This window comes from Schistocerca serialis, chromosome 2, assembly GCF_023864345.2.
Source record: "Schistocerca serialis cubense isolate TAMUIC-IGC-003099 chromosome 2, iqSchSeri2.2, whole genome shotgun sequence".
NCBI classification, from domain to species: Eukaryota; Metazoa; Arthropoda; class Insecta; order Orthoptera; family Acrididae; genus Schistocerca; species Schistocerca serialis.
The window spans coordinates 986,139,650-986,160,460 of NC_064639.1; the positions used below are offsets into that span (position 1 = coordinate 986,139,650).

At 37.7% G+C, this 20,811-nt stretch overlaps 1 protein-coding gene across 3 annotated transcripts in view; it reads left to right on the forward strand.

The window, feature by feature from the left end:
- The window catches only part of LOC126458410 (tRNA-uridine aminocarboxypropyltransferase 1), a 33,289-nt gene extending 27,323 nt beyond the window's left edge, over positions 1-5,966 (forward strand). For 2 of the 3 annotated variants that reach the window (XM_050095428.1, XM_050095429.1), the window contains exons 4-5: positions 428-567; positions 3,501-5,966. In XM_050095428.1, coding sequence (XP_049951385.1) covers positions 428-567; positions 3,501-3,748 — 388 coding nt within the window. In that variant the 3' untranslated portion in view covers positions 3,749-5,966. The remainder of the gene's footprint in view (positions 1-427; positions 568-3,500) is intronic. The other variant, XM_050095427.1, reaches the window with a different exon arrangement.
- The last annotated feature ends 14,845 nt before the right edge of the window (positions 5,967-20,811 follow it).

The window sequence follows — 20,811 nt, forward strand, 5'->3', positions numbered from 1 at the left end:
TGAAAAGGAAAGTTGCTAAACACCATATAGCGGAGATGCTGAATCGTGGATAAGCACAACAAAAAGACTGTCACAAATATAGCTTTCGGCCAGTAAGGCCTTCATCAGAATTAGATGGTGAACACACACATACACACTCACACAAATACAACTCTCACACACACCACTCTGTGAGTTGCGTTTGGTTGTATGTGCGTGTGTGTGTTTGCCATTTAATTCTGATGAAGGCTGTACTGGCTGAAAGTTGTATTTTGTTGTGCCTATCCGCAACTCAGTATCTCCACTATACAGTGAGTAACAACTTTCCTTTTCACGATATTGTTACATACCATCCTGGATTTTTATACTTTTTCTTTTGTAGGTAGATCATAGGTTTTTTGTAACTGATTAAAATTAATCATAGTTTCCTGTTTCCTTTTCATTTCAGATCTGCGAACAGCAATGTACTGGACGATACAAAAAGTACATGGAGCATAACAGAAGGCAATTTACCTGTCACAAGAGCTGTTTTTATTGATAGCACATGGAATCAAAGTCGAGGAATTTACAAAGATCCTCGTCTGAGAGGTAAAATATTGAGTTACTTTTTTTCCTGCCAGGTTCATTTTCTTTCCTTGAAGCCTTTTATTAATTCCATTTCCACCTTAGAATATCTCTCTCTCTCTCTCTCTCTCTCTCTCTCTCTCTCTCTCTCTCTCTCTGTGTGTGTGTGTGTGTGTGTGTGTGTGTGTGTGTGTGTGTGTGTGTGTGTGTCTGTGGGGGGGGGGGAGGGAGAGAGAGAGGGAGAGAGAGAGGAGGGGGGGGGGGAGAGGGAGAATAGTGGTGGTGATATCAACTTTTTGTTTAATTTTAATTGGTATTAATATAGACCCAAATTCACTGGTACTGTGGATATACTTAATCTTGTGGTTGTTTGTTTGAATCTGCACAGTAACAACATGAGATCAGTGCTCTGAACAACTGAAATATGTTGCTGCCTCACTGAGTCAGTGCTGCCCTATGCAAAAATCATGTATTGCAATTGTGGAAACATATGGACATCTGTTATCTGCTAAAGTGTCTGTCAAGATTCTCATCAGGACAGCCACTCACATAAGTGCTACTACCAAAAAGAATTACCTTCAGTTGCGACTGCTGCTTTCGTGCTAATAGCCAATGATTTCATTACCATGACGTTAGGCCAGACCTGTGTCAGAATTACAATGTTTCATAAGGGGAGTCATAAACTCAAGGACAGCACATTGCAACAGCTTACACAGTCTATTAAGCACCCAGAGGGAGCCACAGGTAACAGGAAACTGTGCTGAGGGCCCAGATTGGCTGCAAATGAAAGGAGGCAATTACATCTTGGTGTTTGACAAGATCAATATGTAGTTTTATTTATTAAAATGAAGTATATAAAGCACAATCACCCATCATAGTAGACTTTGCAATTCACCATGACCTTTACTGTAAATAGACAGCATATCATCAGGATTTAATGTACACATTTGTGTTGAATGAATACACAGTGGTTCATAAATGGCAACAGATGCACTAGTGAAGGCAGAATGTGCTCAATCTCAGACACCATCAGTGCCTTGTAGGCGATGACATCATGATGAGGGAAATTTTCCGAAGTTGTAATTCCTTTCATCTTATTCTTGTCAACACAAAATAAATTCTAGGGTAACCCAATTTTGACCACCGTCTACATCTATAAACAATAAAGTGAAGTCGAACTTAAAACCATTGAGAAATGCTGGACCTGAAAACAACTTTTGATAAGTTGTGGTAGATGTAGCAAAATTGTACGTAATGCCCACATCATAAATTTATTTGTAGATGGTAGGACACCACCTATACACAAGGTGAACTGTATGATGTAGCGGCATTTGGCAAATGAGCTGTTATGTATCTGATAGTTGCGTAAGCTGTTGCAAAGCACTGTCCTGGAGCTGAGAAAAGTGCACCAAGGCAGCAGCGGGTCTAAACTTATGTAGCTGCTGCTGTGGAGAACTCTCCCATGCATTGTAAGCTCGATTGCATCAGCCAGTAGATGCGCTGCTATATAAAGAGTCTTGGTCACATAACAGCTCATTTGCTGAGATGCCACAACATGTTACAGTACACCATGTGTACAGGTGGTGTCCTAACATCTACAAAAAAAGATGTAAAGATTAATAGCTATTTGCTTGTCACACATTTCTTTGCAGTTGTAAGTTGCCTTCACTTTAAATTCCATTGATGTTCATTGTCATCAAAGTTTCATTACCCTAGCTGTAGTTCCTATTCACAAGAATAATACGTAAGGAATTCAAGTATTAGAAAATTTGCCTCTTCAAGATGTTGTTGCCTATAAGACAGTGATATTGTCCGAGACTGTTTGGTTTTTTCTGCCTCTGCTAGTGCATCTGTCGTCGTTGATAAGAAATTTTGCATCTGTTCAAAATGAACATGTAAATTAAGTCCTGGTGATATGTTGTGTATTTGGATTAAAGGTCATGGTGATATTGTAAAATTTACTGTAATGGATGATTATGACTGTGTTATGATTGGAATTAAGTATTGTATAAATTTAAGCTATATTGATGGCTAATAATACAGACAGTACAAGTGCCTCCAAATGACATTGGGAATCCCTCACAAATTGCTGGTTCTGGTCACAGGGAAGTTGTGTTTATAATGTTTCGATTGAATTGGATCAAAAGGGGTGAACAGACTAAAACATAATAAAACAAAAAACAGTAGAAAGGTGCCAGAATAGAAATCAAACAATGTTATTGTGATGCACATCATACATTTCTATTTGATGAGAGGATTACACAACTTTAATTGGAGTTTGTCATGGCAGAGTATTATAAAAGTTATTGATATGTCTTTATCATTGTTTTAATTAATTGGTGCTAATTAAAACATTATCTTTTAAGTGAAACAGGTAATCAGAAGCGAGGTATTTTAATCTCCTGCATCAATTGAGATAAATCACTTGCTTCAAAGTAGGCTTCTCTAAAAAAGTGTCAAAAACAAGTTGGGCTGTAATTTCTTACCAGGCTTTGCAGGATTTGTTGACTCAAGCCATCCCCCACAAATCTTATTATGTCGATGTGAGTAAGATGTGGTTCTGACTTTCAGTATATGTTAGCAGAGCTGGGGATAATTTCTGAAAGACAAACGAAATAGGAAAGCTTGGAACACACAAACAAAGCTGACAAAGTAAATATAAGAGAAAGCATTGATATGGATAGCAATGGATACTTTAAAGCACAGTTTTATCTAGTGACGAAAAGTGTCTGTTACGTTGCAATAGGAGCAACTTTTATCATGTAGAATTTAGGTTATGGTGAACAGAGCAATTTTTTTCTGAAGCAGTTGATTTGAAATAGATGAATTGGTCACAGCCAATCTCATATTAATAAAAAGCTTGGGAAGTTGAATAGAATTATCACAGTGGTCATTAATGTATCACCAGCTGGGTTTTTTCATGACTGATATTGTAGTGTTTTAAATTTTTGTTTCAGCACTGCCGTGTGTAATTCTTCAGTCGAGGCTGTCACAGTTTTGGCGCCATCAGAAGGGAAGTCCACGATGGTATCTGGCAACAGTGGAGGCCATACATCAATTCCTTGTAGAGCTAGTGACTGCCAGTAGCTCTTCATATGATGGAGAATTTGATAGTCTTTTATTCTTCTTTAGATACATGTATAGCAAAATACATAGCCTTTATCCAAACCGAGATTTACGTGCATACAAAAGACCAATAAAGTAATAATTTAGTATAAAACCATTTCAGCTGTTCTACTGCTCTATTTTTAAAACCCCATATTTAGCTTGCAGCTAAAGGGAGTAAGAGATACTTAAACTTCTTTTATGCTTTGGTGGCTTCACATTAGGTTAAAAATCTACATGCAGGGATTGGTTTCTGTTTCATTGTGTGGTATGGTGAACCAGTAAGGAACTAACGGATGAAAGACACGTTGCCATAGTGAGTTTAGGCATAGGTATAGGAGTAAGCGGAATGACAGTTATGAGATGGTTGTTGAGGAGACTCAGCTTGGATTTTTCTGGAATTAGTGTCCCATTGGAGTGGATTCTTTGTGGTATGTGTCATCTGAATGTGTCAGAATTAATTCCTTAACAGTATTTGGCACTGGTGAGGTGTGTGTGCTGAACAGTTGAAGAAAACTGGAACAGTTGTAGTTTGGTTGACAGGCATGTTAATTAGAAAATGTAGTTGAATCAGTAGTTTCCAGAAATTTTAAGACATTGCTTTGAGAGTTGAAAGAAAAATAAAGAAATAATAAATGTCAGTATTTACAGTGCTGGAAAAAAGTAGTAGTCACTCCTCACACAGGAACAAGACACACACAAGATGCAAGGCAACAGAATAACAATGGATTAATAGCTGAGGATCAGATTAGGTAGTATTGGCAATTAGTTACCAGTGATGAATATGTCAAGAAATTACAGGGTGAAAAAGTTGACAGAAGTTAAAATCAGCTAGTTAGATGCAAAACATTAGGGAGGAGGAGGAAAATTGAAGAATGAGTGCTCTCAGGTGAACTGTCTTCTGCAGTAAAACCAAATGCCATGCTCCTGAACATCCTATTGATCATGAAGGCAAGACCTTGAGTATTTGTTTCACCTCTTAAATGAATTTTGTGTGCTTTATCCCATTTTCTATTTTATTTCTCATAATGGAGGATGTTTTGAAATCAGGAAGTTAGAAGTTTAATTATGTTTTCTAATTTGTGTCCGTCAAGTGTGTTTTATTTTAGTTGTTCTCTTTTCCATGATTTATAAGCAGAAACTCCTCTTCCTCCTCAAGTACTGCTGGGAATAAACTTTTATCTTCCTTTTTAATTATTTATAATATTTATACTTTGACTTGTAAAGACAACTCTGTTACCAAAAATAAAATGAAGGGAAGAGATAATTGCGCCCACCCCCTTCTTGTTTGTTAATACTTCAGAGTTCAAGAGATGCAGGAAGCACAAATAAAAATTCCAGATTGTAAAACTATCTTCCAAGTTTTACTTTATCCACAGGCAGACCACAACCAACTGTGAAATTTTGTCCGAACAATGCCATCTGAGAGTTATTCACTTTTTAAATTCATCTTCATACCTCCAGTCTTTGGCATTATTGTTTGTGAGTAAAGTTATTGTTATGTATCACAAGTTATTTGGAAATTAATTGATGTCTTGTTTCTGATATAACTCACAAGTATCAGATATTAGAAATATAATGAGGTAGGAGATCATCTCCCCAGTATAATCACATAAATTGGAGACCGAGCGCTGTATCGTTTTATGTTATGCTGTTCTACCTACCCATTATTCCTGTTAAGGAGAAGTTCTTGTATTTGTAATTTTTATTTTTGACTTTGGTTTTATATTAGTCACGCCAAGTATTTATTGTCATTTGTTGAAAATGTGTGCATGTACTGTCATGATTGCTATGCATTTGTGACCTATTTTAATAGTTTTGCATTTACTATTTTAATTTGACTGTTTATTGAATTGCTGCTTTAAGTGTTAAATTTAATTCTGCATAGTAACTGCCATGATCTTATTCTCTGTTATGTTGTGATGTATGTGTGTGTTAGGTCTGCACTTATTTCTTGTTTGTATGTTGGATTTAAGTAGCTTTGTGAACTACTCCCTAATATGAATGAACATAAAATTGATTGTATAATTTGTACATACTATACTGATCTCTGCTACTATGTAATAGTTTGTAATTTTTGTTGTTTTGAACACATTATATAATTTCAGTGTAGTAAAGTTGAAAAGGCAGCTGTAATAAAATGGGAATAGGAAACTCTCTCTCTCTTGTCACATGGAAGAAAGGATCCTTGGATTTGAAAGTTAGTGTTTCTGCTTTTTTGTTCATTTGTACGCATTTTGAGTAAGTAGGCTTTTTACAGTGGTTATTTTAATTTAGTTAAGTTTAAAGATTTTTGTTATAAAAAGACGCACTCTAACTGGAAATGAGAGAAAAAGTAAAATCCACAATATCTAAGACAGAAGGAAAGAGTATATTTCTTCCCAGTATGAATACCTTTTGCAGAATTGACAGACAAAAATCAAAAAGATGGTGAAATTTGGTAATGGAGAGTTCTGGTAGGATGTAAATAATATAGGATCATTGAGTATTAGAGGCATTGAGTTGTCGACAGGCGTGTAAACCTGACTGAAAATTCCTGTAGCTTCTGGACAAATCCTTTCCCTAGCTTAGAGAGAAAACACATGCACGCGCATGTGTACGTGACCACATGCACACGAGAGCGCTCGTTCTCTCTCTCTCTCTCTCTCTCTCTCTCTCTCTCTCTCTCTCTCTTTCTCTCTCTCTCTCAAAGCCAGTGCTATCCTGCATCCATTGTTGGTTATATTTGGCTCACAAATCCTACAGTTTGCTTACAAAAATAGTTGGGAGTAAATTTCCTATGTTAGTTGTCTCTACATTGATATTTGCATACATACTTTGCAAGCCACCATAAGGTGCATGGCTGGGGTATCCTGTACCACTATGTAGCATATAAACCATTGGAAGTGTTTCGGGTACACGCCTTAAGCTCGAAACGAACATAGTCTGGAGTGTATAAGTACTCAGCCTTTCATGACCTGAGTGATTCTCGTCTCAGTATCACAGCCTACACCGTAAGCCGATGACATTCGAACGACATCGCAGAATGCAGTGTGGGGTCCGCTGTTCAACCATAAGACAGGGCAGTCTGCCCTGAGCCACGAGGGTGCCACCCAATCATTGGAGGAAGTTAATGGGCATGATCCGCTGCATCGCCGTGCTGTCTTCACAGTTGCAGCTGGAGACGCTGCTGACAATGGCATTCGAATGACACCACACTCGGCCCCGTTTTTTGTATTGTCAGCAGTGCTGGATGTCTATTGTTTCGCACGAGAGCCAACTGATGCCTTCACCGAAATGTTCCTGATGTACTATGGCTGAGGACCGGAATAGAGAAATTAATGGAATAAATCTACTGATGCCGTGACATCTCATTTCACTCTTCAGAAGTGACAGTCCAAGGGTCATTTAACACAGATGTCAGTACATTGATGTCACCTTCTTAGGACAATGTCTGAACCTACAGCCTACAGTACAGCGAGTCAAAAAATTGTGTTTTGGTCACAGAGAAGAAGTTTGACGGTCATGAATTTTCTAAAGTAGTTTTTATTGCTAATAAAGAACCAGTGGATTTGTCTAGTTTTAGAGTTAATGGATGTCATGATTGGTTTGTGCCTGTTAGATGTGCACAGAGCAGCCTTGAGGTTCATTCAGCGTCATGTATGGAATCAGTTCCATTTGGTTGATTGTGTGGAGTGGCGGCACTGTCTGCTGACAAGAGCCTGAAAACTATTTTTGTGGTAAGCCAGAAAGGGATGGAGAACATACTGACCGTAGTTTCCAGTCTACGAGTTGACATTCTTCTTTTGTTCCTTGAAAGAAATGTTTCTACTCTCTGTTTACTCAGTGGGATCAGGAATTATAGTTAGAAATAAAAGTTTTGAGTTCTAACTGATTCAGTTATGTTTAAGAAAATTTCACGCGCACAACGTAATAATAATAATAATAATAATAATAATAATAATAATGAAGATGATGATGATGATGATGATTCTGTCATAAACAGCACTATGAGTAGTTCAGAGGTGACCTCTATGGTAAGTTCCCATAAAATGGTCTTTTGTCCTGACTTCAAATAATCAAAGTTAAATGCTCGCCACAAAGGTGGAAAAATTATATCACTATTTGCCACACGGTTTTGTTAACATTATGGGTGGCACACAAACAGTTACTTTCGTGAAATCTAAGCGATCCAGGACAGAGTACAGTTCTCGCAAGTTTCCTTCCTATTTGAACCAAAAACATGCGTTTAACAGCAGCATAACTGTGACATCATCCGAGGCAGCGCAGCGCATAAGCCGGCATTTGACAGATGCATATCGATTGAAAGCTGGGTGTGAAGTGAAGTCAAGTCACTGCCTATCTGGCCGCATTTATATATGGGCGCAGTGGACGACCGTCGGGAACATCTACCGTCATCCGCTCTATCCCCAAGTAGCAGTATCTAAATGGCCGCTTTCTTAGACACACATCATTTTACAACACTGTTGTGTATCAGTTTAGAATCTTTGTAATTTTTGTATGAATGTAGTTATGTAGGCTTTAATCACGGAAAAAGGTTTAGCTCGCGTACATGTAAACTTAGCTGTCCAGAATTTTTAGAGTGGAACTGACAGTAGAATGTGACCTCTGAACTACATCTTTAAGAGATCTTGTATTGATTGTTATTTACATCAAAGTCTTGAAACTTGTTCTAGGTGTAATCAAGTGCTGTAGTCGGAACCATCATTTATACATCTGATAATTTACTACAATAAGGACATTTTTGTTTAAAATTTAATTTTTAGTAAATTACTTGAAAACCATTAGAGGTAACTTAAAATTTTTTTTTTTTTTTTTTTTTTTTTTTTTTTTTTTTTTTTAATGATGTATTTAGGGAAATATATTCATCTGATCACTCTGTGATTTGACAATTTAAACATTAATATGCTGAAGCATATGTTGACAAAGTGTGGAAAAGCAACTTTAATTTTTAATTTCATTCTTCGATTATGGTACAATACTTTGTATGCTACACACAGGTGTGCTATGATGACGTGGCATTAGTAGCAGTGAACTGGGGTAAGTGCCGGCATGCTCGCTTGCCTCTGTATCTCTCAAATGACACAATGCTTGTTTCGCCACAGTTGGTCAAGATGGGGAAGAGGGACCAAAAAGTTAGGTCATCGGACCCTTCGGACTAGGGAAAGATGGGGAAATGGGCTGTTCCCTTTCAACCATCCCAGCATTTGCCTGAAGTGATATAGGGAAATCATGGAAAACCTAAATCAGGATTGACAGACATGGGTTTGACCCATCGTTGTCCTGAACACGAGTCCAGTGTGCTATCTGCTACACCACTTTGCTTGGTCAGTTCCAGTAAAATGTTATACATGTAAACAATGGAGGCATATGGCTAGGCAATACTGGGAGTTGAGATGAAACATGATTAGATATAAGAATTGAGTCCTCATAATGAGTGTCATCAAGGACAAAGCTTCGACAGAACCAGAGATTCGAGATGTATCAGAGCTGGAAGCAGTAAACATATTGTAGAAAAGGTAGCACAATTAACAGCGGATAATACCAGGGGTGCCACAGGTTCTATAAATCAGGGAATATCAGAATTTCAAACACATCAGTAAAATTTCAAAAAAACACTGGAAAAATCTTGTTTTTTGCCTCAGTAGATGAAATGGTTTGTTTACTGAGGTGTCATGCATCGTCACTGGCTGGGTGCAGCTGAGAATATGTGCTGCTTCCCTACTCTCTCATTACCACTGCTTATCCCCCTCCTACTATTCCCCTCAGCTTGCAGTCAGTGCTGTTACCATTTCTTGTTGCTAGCCTAGCAGCTGCCAACGAGAGACTTGAAGAGTGGTTTGTTTGGATCTAATTCTCACAGACTGTAGACACAGTAGCCTTAGACAGGTGTTGTGTGTGCGTGATTTGTGTCTGAGTGATTGTATGAATGTTTGGGTGCTCTCGTTTTCTGACAAAAGCTATGGCTGAAAATTTAGTTGTGTGAGGATAATTGTCTTTTCTATGTGCCTGTCTGTGGCTCAGCAATCATCTTTATGGTGAGTTGCCATTAATGCTCATTATTTTTGATTCTCAGAGTTTTTGAAAAAGTAATCTGTTGCATGGATTGATCACCGTGCTCTCATTTAATTGACTTGCTGTCTGTGGCCCATGAATGGCAGGCCACATGAGTGGATTTCTGCGATGGGCCAAAACCACAGGCCGTTTCTGAAGGTATCTATAATGGACTGGGCTTGCCGATCAGAAGCTATTCGGTTCCCACTAATGTGAAGGCTCTGCCCTTTGGATCTAGTCTTAGCGATCTGCCCGCAGGCCAGGTCTGATTGTGTGTGGCGTAATGCAGGGAGGCCAGAGGCCATGGGTGATGGATTTCAGAAATTGCATCTGTTTCACCGCAAGTATATTGTGGAGTTCGGCGTTTTACAGTAATTTTATTTGTTCAAGTACATTTTGTCACTTCAAAAGTAGTTTATGTATTAGAAAATAAGGACAGTAAGAAGAAGAAAACTGTGTTAGTTGCTGGTGGTTTGTACACTAGGTAATCACATATTTCTCAAAAGAAAAATCACATAATACCTGTAAAATAATAGATATAACATAGTAGATAATAACCGACAATAACGAACATAGTAGAAGCAACATTTTATTGGCAGTCACCTACAGTGTTGGTTCACAGAATTCTTACCTGCCTTACACACTTCTTTCAAGAGGTCTACTATTTTTCTGAGATTATTTCTGAAATCGGGAAGGTATTTTAAATCTGACTCTCAACTCCAAGGAAAGGTGCATTTTTTTCACCAAATGTGTTTCGTTTTATTGAAATAAAATAACATAAGTGGTCTTAATGAAACACATATTCCATTTGGCTTGCTTTCTCCATCTACGAACAGTTAATTGTGAAAGATGTTGATGTTAGTACCTAAGATTTTTGCTCACATCAGCAAACGCCATCTGCTTGCAAGTTGTTTTTAGATATTTCCTCATTTTCACTGTTGTTTCTTGTACTGTAGCTGCAAAGACAGATTGTCACCTTACATCTTAACTTATCCTTGAGATCTCAAAATCTGTCAGGGAAAAATCCTAAAACTTGTCTGGAAATCAGGGAAATATAAGGGAATTTCACCAGGTGAAACTTGTGACAACCCTGAATACAGAACTGCATGGGTCGATACAATTGTGATTGTCACAGTGGGGTGTAGATTTGTCATTTGCAAGTTAAATTGCACCAAGGATGTGCAGGCTTTAGTGGGAGACTTCGGAAATGTGGCTCAGATGGAAGCTTGGTCTGATAAGAAATTGTTGAGTGTTGCAAAATTGAGACTAACAGGGGAAGCAAAAACTTATGTAGGTTACACGGAAGCTCTTAAGAGAGCCGCATCAGTTGAAGAATTTAAAAAAGAGTTAATTCAGAGACATATGAAATGAAATAGTGCTAGACGCTGTAGGTAACAGTTAGGGTAATAAATAATAATAATAATAATAATAATACTAATAGTGATAGTGATAGTGTACCCCACTCATGGTTACTACAAATATTGGAAATATACAAAGTAGATCCTAAATTGATACAGTTCCTAAACATAGTAATGAAAAATTGGAAAACCACACTTAATATCCAAACAAATTCAAATAATATCACATCACAGCCAATACAGATTAAGCGTGGAATATACCAAGGAGACTCACTAAGTCCTTTCTGGTTCTGTCTTGCTCTGAACCCACTATCCAACATGCTAAATAATACAAATTATGGATACAATATTACTGGAACATACCCACACAAAATCACACATTTGCTATACATGGATGATCTAAAACTACTGGCAGCAACAAATCAACTACTCAACCAATTACTAAAGATGACAGAAGTATTCAGCAATGATATAAATATGGCTTTTGGAACAGACAAATGTAAGAAAAATAGCATAGTCAAGGGAAAACACACTAAACAAGAAGATTACATATTGGATAACCACAGCGACTGCATAGAAGCGATGGAAAAAACAGATGCCTATAAATATCTAGGATACAGACAAAAAATAGGAATAGATAATGCAAATATTAAAGAAGAACTAAAAGAAAAATATAGACAAAGACTAACAAAAATACTGAAAACAGAATTGACAGCAAGAAACAAGACAAAAGCTATAAATACGTATGCTATACCAATATTGACCTACTCATTTGGAGTAGTGAAATGGAGTAACACAGACCTAGAAGCACTCAATACACTTACACGATCACAATGGCACAAATATAGAATACATCACATACATTCAGCAACAGAAAGATTCACATTAAGGAGAAAGGAAGGAGGAATGGGATTTATCGACATAAAAAAACCTGCATTATGGACAGGTAGACAATTTAAGAAAATTCTTTCTAGAACGAGCAGAAACTAGCAAAATACAAAAAGCAATCACTCATATAAATACATCGGCTACACCACTGCAATTTCATAACCACTTCTACACCCCTCTAGATCACATAACATCAACAGACACGAAGAAAGTAAATTGGAAAAAGAAAACACTACATGGCAAGCACCCGTATCATCTAACACAACCACACATCAATCAAGACGCATCCAACACATGGCTAAGAAAAGGCAATATATACAGTGAGACGGAAGAATTCATGATTGCAATACAGGATCAAACAATAAACACCAGATGTTACAGCAAGCATATTATTAAAGATCCCAATACCACAACAGATAAATGCAGACTTTGCAGACAACAAATAGAAACAGTAGATCACATCACAAGCGGTTGTACAATACTAGCAAATACAGAATACCTCAGAAGACATGACAATGTAGCAAAAATAATACATCAACAGCTTGCCTTACAACATGAACTTATAAAACAACACGTTCCCACATACAAGTATGCACCACAAAATGTACTGGAGAATGATGAATACAAATTATACTGGAACAGAACCATTATAACAGATAAAACAACACCACATAACAAACCTGACATCATACTCACCAATAAAAAGAAAAATTAACACAACGAATCGAAATATCCATACCCAATACAACAAATATACAAAAGAAAACAGGAGAAAAAATTGAAAAATACATCCAACTGGCTGAGGAAGTCAAGGACATGTGGCATCAGGATAAAGTTAACATTATACCAATTACACTATCAACTACAGGAGTCATACCACACAATATCCACCAGTACATCAATGCAATACAGCTACATCCAAACTTGTATATACAACTACAGAAATCCACTAATTATTGATACATGTTCAATTACCCGAAAGTTCCTGAATGCAATATAACATATACCGTACAGTTAAAAGGAAGTCACACTTGATCAAGGTCTGCGTCACTTTCCATTTTTGACCAGACATAACGTCTGAGAAAAGAAAGAAATAATAATAATAATAAAACTGAAACTGTGGAACAATTTGCAGATTGGATAAGGAAAATTATTGAACGTGCCTATGAACTAGGACAGAGTACTGGAGTTAATGAAATTATTTTGCATGAAGTTGAGCAGAGGGTGATAAATGCTTTTTTAAAAGGGTTGCATGTGGAAATGTCAACCTCTGTGCAGACAGGGGTCCAATGGATTTGCGCACAGCAGTGTGGTTAGCTATAGGATGGGAGAAGATCGATTTGTCGATTGGAATGCGGGGTAAATGGGTGGTGTTTGCAGCTAATAAAAAATGTTTCAGATGTGGATGAATGGGTCTTGGAAGGGGGCAGTGTCACCAGCCTCAGGGTGATGTGAATAAAGTAAGGGAAAGTAATAATTTTAGAAGTAGAAGAGTGGGGAGGAATAAGGTGTTAAACACCAAGGGGAATCCCAGGTCCACCTAAAGCCCTTCCCAGTAAGGTTGGATGCTGTGAAATCATATACGGAGGTGGATCGTGTGATAAAAGAAATAGTAGGAAAAAAAAGGGTTGCGGGATATTATTGGGTGTAGTGGCATTTGTGTCGGTTGCCAGTAGTGATGTGGTGAAACAGAAGCAACAGAATCCACCAAGGTGCAGATTGCGGGGAGTGGGGCATAAAGATGTCACACCATTAGGATCAGCGGCCATAGACTTCTGCCTGGGTGTGGTTCAATTTAAACAGTGTGCCACACATGAGTGAGGGATAGGACATGATTCTGGGATTATATTTCGTGTATCAGCATTGTGCCCTAATTGAGCTTCGGCAGCTTAGGGTGGAACATGGGAAAATGTTTGTCAGGTGAAGGCATTTGCAGCGTAACGATGTCACAAGGGGAGTCTGTCACAAAAGACGAACTGATTAAATTGTGAGCAACCACACTAAGACTTGATTCACATGATTGTGTACCTCAGGGTACTGAGAAATCACTTTGGGTCAGTGTATAGTCTAGCTTGCCGTTAGGAATTTTTTATATGATGGAACTGTTAGAAGAAAATGAAGTATTAGGTCAGGCAGGTTGCTTAGTTAAATGAAGTGTGATGTGCATAAAAGAAATAAAGGGTGAAAAGAAGGTACTTGTTTCTTTAGATAATTTTAGTGCAGAGGACATAGGATTAACAAAGCAGTTGTTAATTGATAATATGGATATCCAGGAGTAAGAAGAATGGGACACCAGGAGTGACAGCCACAGACAATCACTGGATGCCATAGAAACAGCCTTGTAAGAAAAAGGGAAGCACCTAGAGCGAAGCAATAGGGACAAGATAGAAAAAGTACTTTTTGAGTTTAAGGATTTACTTTTTTCAAAAGGGCCATTATCAGCTACACATATTACACAGAAACACATTCCAATGGGAAATGATTTGCCAGTCTACTGCAAACCATACAGAATATCTAGGTACTTGCAGCCGATTTTGGAGGAATTTATCGATCAATAGCTGAAAGATGAAATAATTGAAAAAAGTAATAGTCTATGGGGGTCAGGAATAGTCATCATGACAAAAAAATCACAGATGGAACACGAAAATATAGGTTTTGTTATGATTACAGACACCTAATTGCGAAAACCATAACAGATGCCTACCCTTTGCCAAACATCACAGGAATCTTGATCATTTAGGGCAATTCAAGTATTTTTCAACAATGCTTTGTAGAGTAGAGGATGCACTGCAGGCTTGACAAAAAACAGCATGTTTGGCGCTCTGGGGACACTACCAACTCAGAGGAATGCCATTCAGATTAAAAAATGCACCTGCAACGTTTCAGAGGGTGTTGGATGGAATACTCAGAGGTTTGAAACCATGGCAGTGCTTAGTGTATCTGGATGAGATAATCGTCTATGGGAGTGATATGGAACAGCATATGCAGCGATTAAGGGAAGTATTACTAAGGTTAAAAGTTTAATTTTGTGATGGAAGATGTAGCATACCTAGGTCATGTCTCAGGCTCAAGATTAATTAGATCTGTAGATGAATTTTCTGTACTGGAATCTGTAAATGAGTTGCAATCATTCTTGGGACTCGCAAACTATTACTGCCGGTTGGTAAAATGATTTGTGGATATTGCCAGACCGTTGACACAATTGGTCGAAAAGGGGTACTAAATGTGTGTGGTCAGAAGAGTGCCAGCATACTTTTGAGGAGCTAAAAGAAGATATTGAGTGCAGTATTGGTATTTCCAGATTTTAATAGAGAATTTGTGTTATCAGGCAATGCATCAAACTATGCACTTTGCTGTGTGTTGTCTCAAGAGGTAGAAGCTTATGCATTGATGCAACTAAGTTCTGAAGAAAGAAATTATTCCACAACAGAGAAAGAGATGTAAAGACCTATTTATGGAATCACATATTTCAAATGTTATGTTTATGGTAAACAGTTTAGAATAATAACAGATCATGTGGCATTAAAAGGATTGTTGGGGTTAAAGGATCCTTCCAATAGGTTGGCACAATGGGCAGTAAGACTAAGTGAATTGGATTTTGACCCCATGAAATGTGGATGGCTTAAGTAGAAAAATAACGTATTACGTATTGGGGGCAATCTGCACAGAGAGCAGATGATGAACGTAAGCAGTCTTTTAAGGAGCCACAATTTTTTATGCAGGATGGGTTACCATGCAGAGAAACCAAGTTGAGAATGCAGACAGTAGTTAAAGAGAAGCTAAGAAATGAAGTTCTGCAAGAAGCTCATGGTCATATATCAGTGGGGCATGCAGGTTGTAAATCTACCAACAGAAGGGTAGTGGAAAGGTATTGTTGTAGGAATAGGCAGACAGATGTAAACCAGCATGTGTGGAATTGCATACAGTGCGCACAGGGAGCAGATTTGTATCGAAAAAGAGTACCATTGCAGAAGTCACCTGAAGTCTTAGCACCATTCAAATTTCTAGTGATTCATGTTTTAGGTCCAGTCAGTAAAACACCTGCAAGGAATAAGTATGTACTCACAATCATACATCATTTCTCACAATATGTGGACATGGTTGCAGTGTCAAACCAGCAGGCAGAAACAGTGGCACAAGCACTTGTGATTAATTGGATATTGACGTTTGGTGTGCCGGAAACAATAACAACAGACCAGGGAACGAACTTTATTTCAGATCTATTCAAGGAATTGTGAAGTTATTGAATGTGAAGAAGCTAAGGGTGAGTTCTTTCCTTCCACAAGCTAAGGGAAGAACTGAAAGACTGCATAGACAATCAGGAAGATGCTTGTCTACCATGTTGACTCACATCACACCAACTGGGATGTCTATTTGAAGTATTTTGTCTCTGCCTCCTACTCAAAGCAGCATACGAATACAGGAATATCGCCTTATGAAGTAGTTTATAGTCATAAAATGCCATCACCATTCCATTCGACATATTGAAAGTGAAGAAGTGGAAGACTGGAGAGACTGTTAAGGAATTTGCTAGAGTGATTAGGGAAATCTGGAATAGAGTACTGAGGGCAAATACACAAGCACTGGAGAAACAGGGAGAAGCAGTGGGCTGTACATCAAGAATGTCACAGTATAAGATTGGTCAATGGGTGATGCTATCAACCTTGTGTATGCTGAAGGGAAAGACAAAGTTTTTTTTTTTATTTTTTTTTTTCAAAGTATCAGGGGCTATACCAACTGGTGCAGGTACGTTGCCAGTAAATGTGAAGATTCAATTGCCAACGAGAATGATAATTGTGCCTGTAAGGTGGATTAATCCTTTTCAAGTGAGCCCAGAAGTTATTCCAGGGATGGGAGATGCAGACCAGAAAGGGAGAATGAGGAGAAAGGTATCAGAAGGTAAACAAGAGGTTGTGAATGAGATGGTAACAAGGAACCCGTCTGGATTGAGGCCTAGGAAATAATCAGTTAATATTTTCTTTAGGTTAGGTATAAATCTAGTGTAATTAGTACAAGCAGTTGTGGAGCAGCAATGAATTAAAGGAGGAGGAATGTAATAGTATTCCTGACTGTAGGTGGAGTTTAGAGAAGGATGTACTGAGTAACACAGGACTATACACCAACTGACTGGAGAAGTAATGGGGTATGCCAGAGGTGTAGAAGAGGCAGTTAATCAGAATATCAAGAAACTACAAACTGAGATGGCCGCGGTGGTCTCGCGGTTCTAGGCGCGCAGTCCGGAACCATGTAACTGCTACGGTCGCAGGTTCGAATCCTGCCTCGGGCATGGATGTGTGTGATGTCCTTAGGTTAGTTAGGTTTAAGTAGTTCTAAGTTCTAGGGGACTAATGACCACAGCAGTTGAGTCCCATAGTGCTCAGAGCCATTTTTTGAACTACAAACTGAGCAGCTCGAGGCACATTGGTCGCACTCTGCCTTCAACAGTATAGTAGTAGTGGCTAGAGCAGGGGAAGCTTATGTCAGCAAAGAGGCTAGAATTAAACAGCAGTAGTTTGTTATTAAATGGAACAATGTGAGAGATAATGGGGCCTACTTTCCGTCTGCCTGCCACAATTTCGGGGATAACTCATCTGAATATTTTGCAGCCACGTTTGTGTTGGCCACAGGAGCCTATGGAAGTGCTGCCTATCAGAAATCTAACCATCTTAAATCTAGGCCTGGAATTAATGCAGTCTATAAATATGCTTATTTTCAGCAGGAGGGACGGCCTCTCTGGAAACCCAGTCGCGTTTCAGCATGTAAATTCATATTGGAGAATTCATTACCAGAAAGAGACATCAACTATTGCCATAACAACCGCTGCAGCGACACTTATTCTGCTGAGTGTAGTACTTGTTTTGGTTTGTAGAAGACAAAGCAAAGGACTGACCTCAGACCAACATGTAGCAGTTCACCTACGTTGTTTCTTTGTTTGTTGTCCTCAGTGTTGACGTACTGGCTGAAAAAATAGGGGGTGGCTGTGCACTACTGTCTTCTGTAAATGATGTAGCCGTCAGATGCACAGTTGCGTTTCATAGTCTTTTACTTTCACTTTAACACAACCCCCAATAATATACAGTTATTTATGGCCAGTGCACTATTGTTCTAACTTCCTATAAGCCTCATTAATAGTTAACAGGCGAACCATCCACATAATGCTACAGTAGTTTACTGTTGAACATCTATGAGCAGTAAAAGCGTAACCAAAAAATTCACAGTTAATGAAGAATAGAAATGTACATATGGAGCAGACACTGTCACTGTTTTAACACATGGCCTAATTGCGTAACACTTACTACACTGTTAAGTTGAGCATTGTTATTCTTCTAACCAACACAGGTCCCTTGTCTGAAAGTCAGCCGTGGACTGACTGACTCATGACCAAAAACTGGGCCCTTATATATCATCACAATAATAGGTGCTGAAACTATACATTGTTTGAAGTTTAATTTACAGAAATTACAATTAAAACTTAACTCATTAAATTAACTGAATACATTGAAACATTTGTTCCTTTTCACAGTTTCTTCTACTACAAGTTTTAGGCCGAATTATTTGTTTAAATGATGAAATTAAAATATATAGTTATGCAAACAATACTTTGACAAAACTGTTAATTACTTTGGAATTAATAAAGGGCTGGCTGTGCTAACATGTTTTTGAATAGAGCCAAATAAACACTTTAAGATTACTAGTATTTTGTTTTCCAAATGTTAGTACAGAATTTATATTTGTTTATTTCAACAATAGAATTTAAGTTACGAAACAATTACTGATTTCATCCTGTAATGAAAGAGACTAAGAATAATCAAAATAAATTAGAAAATCAATTACATACATAAAACTAAGCACAAAATTAGGTCTGGTGTTATATTCTTTAAAACTGAGGGTCAATCTTTCTTTGTTATGAAAATACAGATTATACTCATGTATGTTAATGGTAATTATTTAAAAAATGTAAAACGAATTTAAGTAGGCAGATGGCAAAACAAGAGGGGAAGAAAAAATATCCCAACTTGCTTCGTCACTAACAGTCTTTCAGATTCCCGTTGACTGGATGCTCCGAGCTTTTGCAGCAGAAGGAAGCTGAATGCACAGTGGGGTAGTATTAAGAATAATTGATTCATTTTAGTTTGTAAATTGGGAATAGATAGTTAGAAATGATTGTGCAAGAACTGTTGTAATGAAATAAGTTCCATGGTGTTTGAGTTAAGGAGTGGACCAGTGTGAAAATTTGTAAGATTAAGTGATAGGGTTAAGAGAACTAATTGTTAGAATCAGTGGTGGCTCATAGGAATACATTCTGAGTGTTCACAAATTTTTAAATTCAGGTAAATATGAGAGCGTGAAATTAATAGCATCTGCTGTATAACAGTTTGCTTATCAAAATATTTATACAGCTTCAGCCACTGTCAATAATAATAATAATAATAATAATAATAATAATAATATGCATAACTTGTCTGAAAAAAGGAGGAATTGTTTTTGTGGAATACTGTTTTGTATATAACTAAGTTCAGTTTATGGCAAGAATAAAATAATGTTTCAGCTTTCATTACTCCCTGTTTCACATTTTTGTGTAAATGGGAGTTTACATGGCTTTTTATTTTTTCAGACAAATGTGCAAGATTCCTAATACATGTATTAATTAACGAATTAATTTTCGGTCTGAAAATCAGGCATTCTTACATTGCAACCACACGACAACTTATGCTTCATTAAATCTTCACTTGTAGACATGCTTATTTGATTTCATCACTGTCTCAGGCAACAGGTCTGGTCTGGAAGGCTCTACTTCCTTTGCGACTAACTTATCCTGGTAATTTTCTTTTCTGTTAGTGGTCAGTATAGGTTCAACAGAGTTTATGCTGACACTGCACAGGAAGGCTGATTCCTGCGCAATAAACAACCAACTCCAAACGCAAACTGCCATTTGTGGAAATTATTAAATTCCAGTTGTACTATCTACCAACAAGGTCACTTGAATAGAATACAAATGAGGCCCTGAACCCATAAGGGCCAAAAGCACATCGTCTGCAACCTCCCATATTCAAATGAATATTAGAGAAACCAATGAGACAGCTTTTCTTGAATGTCGAGATATACATACAATGTAGGTCTACAGTATAGATAAACCTTACACACCATAAGATCAACAGGTGCTAGGAGCTTGAATAAGTGCTACAGTCCCATAATTACTGAGGATGTGCTTTATTGTTCTTACTGCCTCAATTGGATTACTGTATGATTAAATCCAAAACTTAATACACTACATCTCATTCAGAATTCCACAAAACAGGTTTTTCTATGAATAAAACTGTAACATATACTGATGTCAGACCTTATTTTACTATATAGTGAGTGAATTGCATTATCTGTGGAGTGTGCTACTACCTAGTGGGATTTATGACAAGCAAACATGGATAAGTCTGCTGCAGTTTGCTTCCACCTGATGGCATTGACATAAACTTGTAATCGAGTGGAACGGACTAGCAGTGCATGCCATGAACTGCACAATTTTTTATCAAATTGGTATATATTTGGCCCGTAAGGCAATTACGTCGCACCAGTTGCATATGTGCAGATGCTACTTAAAATGTACACGGGTGAAGGTGTGGTCACGACCCTGATGCTCAGTTTCACAGAGTCTAGAGGAGCAATGTAGCACAGCATGGTGGATTTAGTGCTGTGTATTTCAGGCTACTGTATATACATTATGTTTAACAGCATTCAAAGAAAAATAACCAATAAACCTGCAAGGTGTAAAAACTTAGGGTATTCAAGTGCTCTTGTGCTCTACACAACAATCACTATTGATTAGAATAATTGTTAAGAGGCAAAATAGGGGCAGAGGGGCCTATTA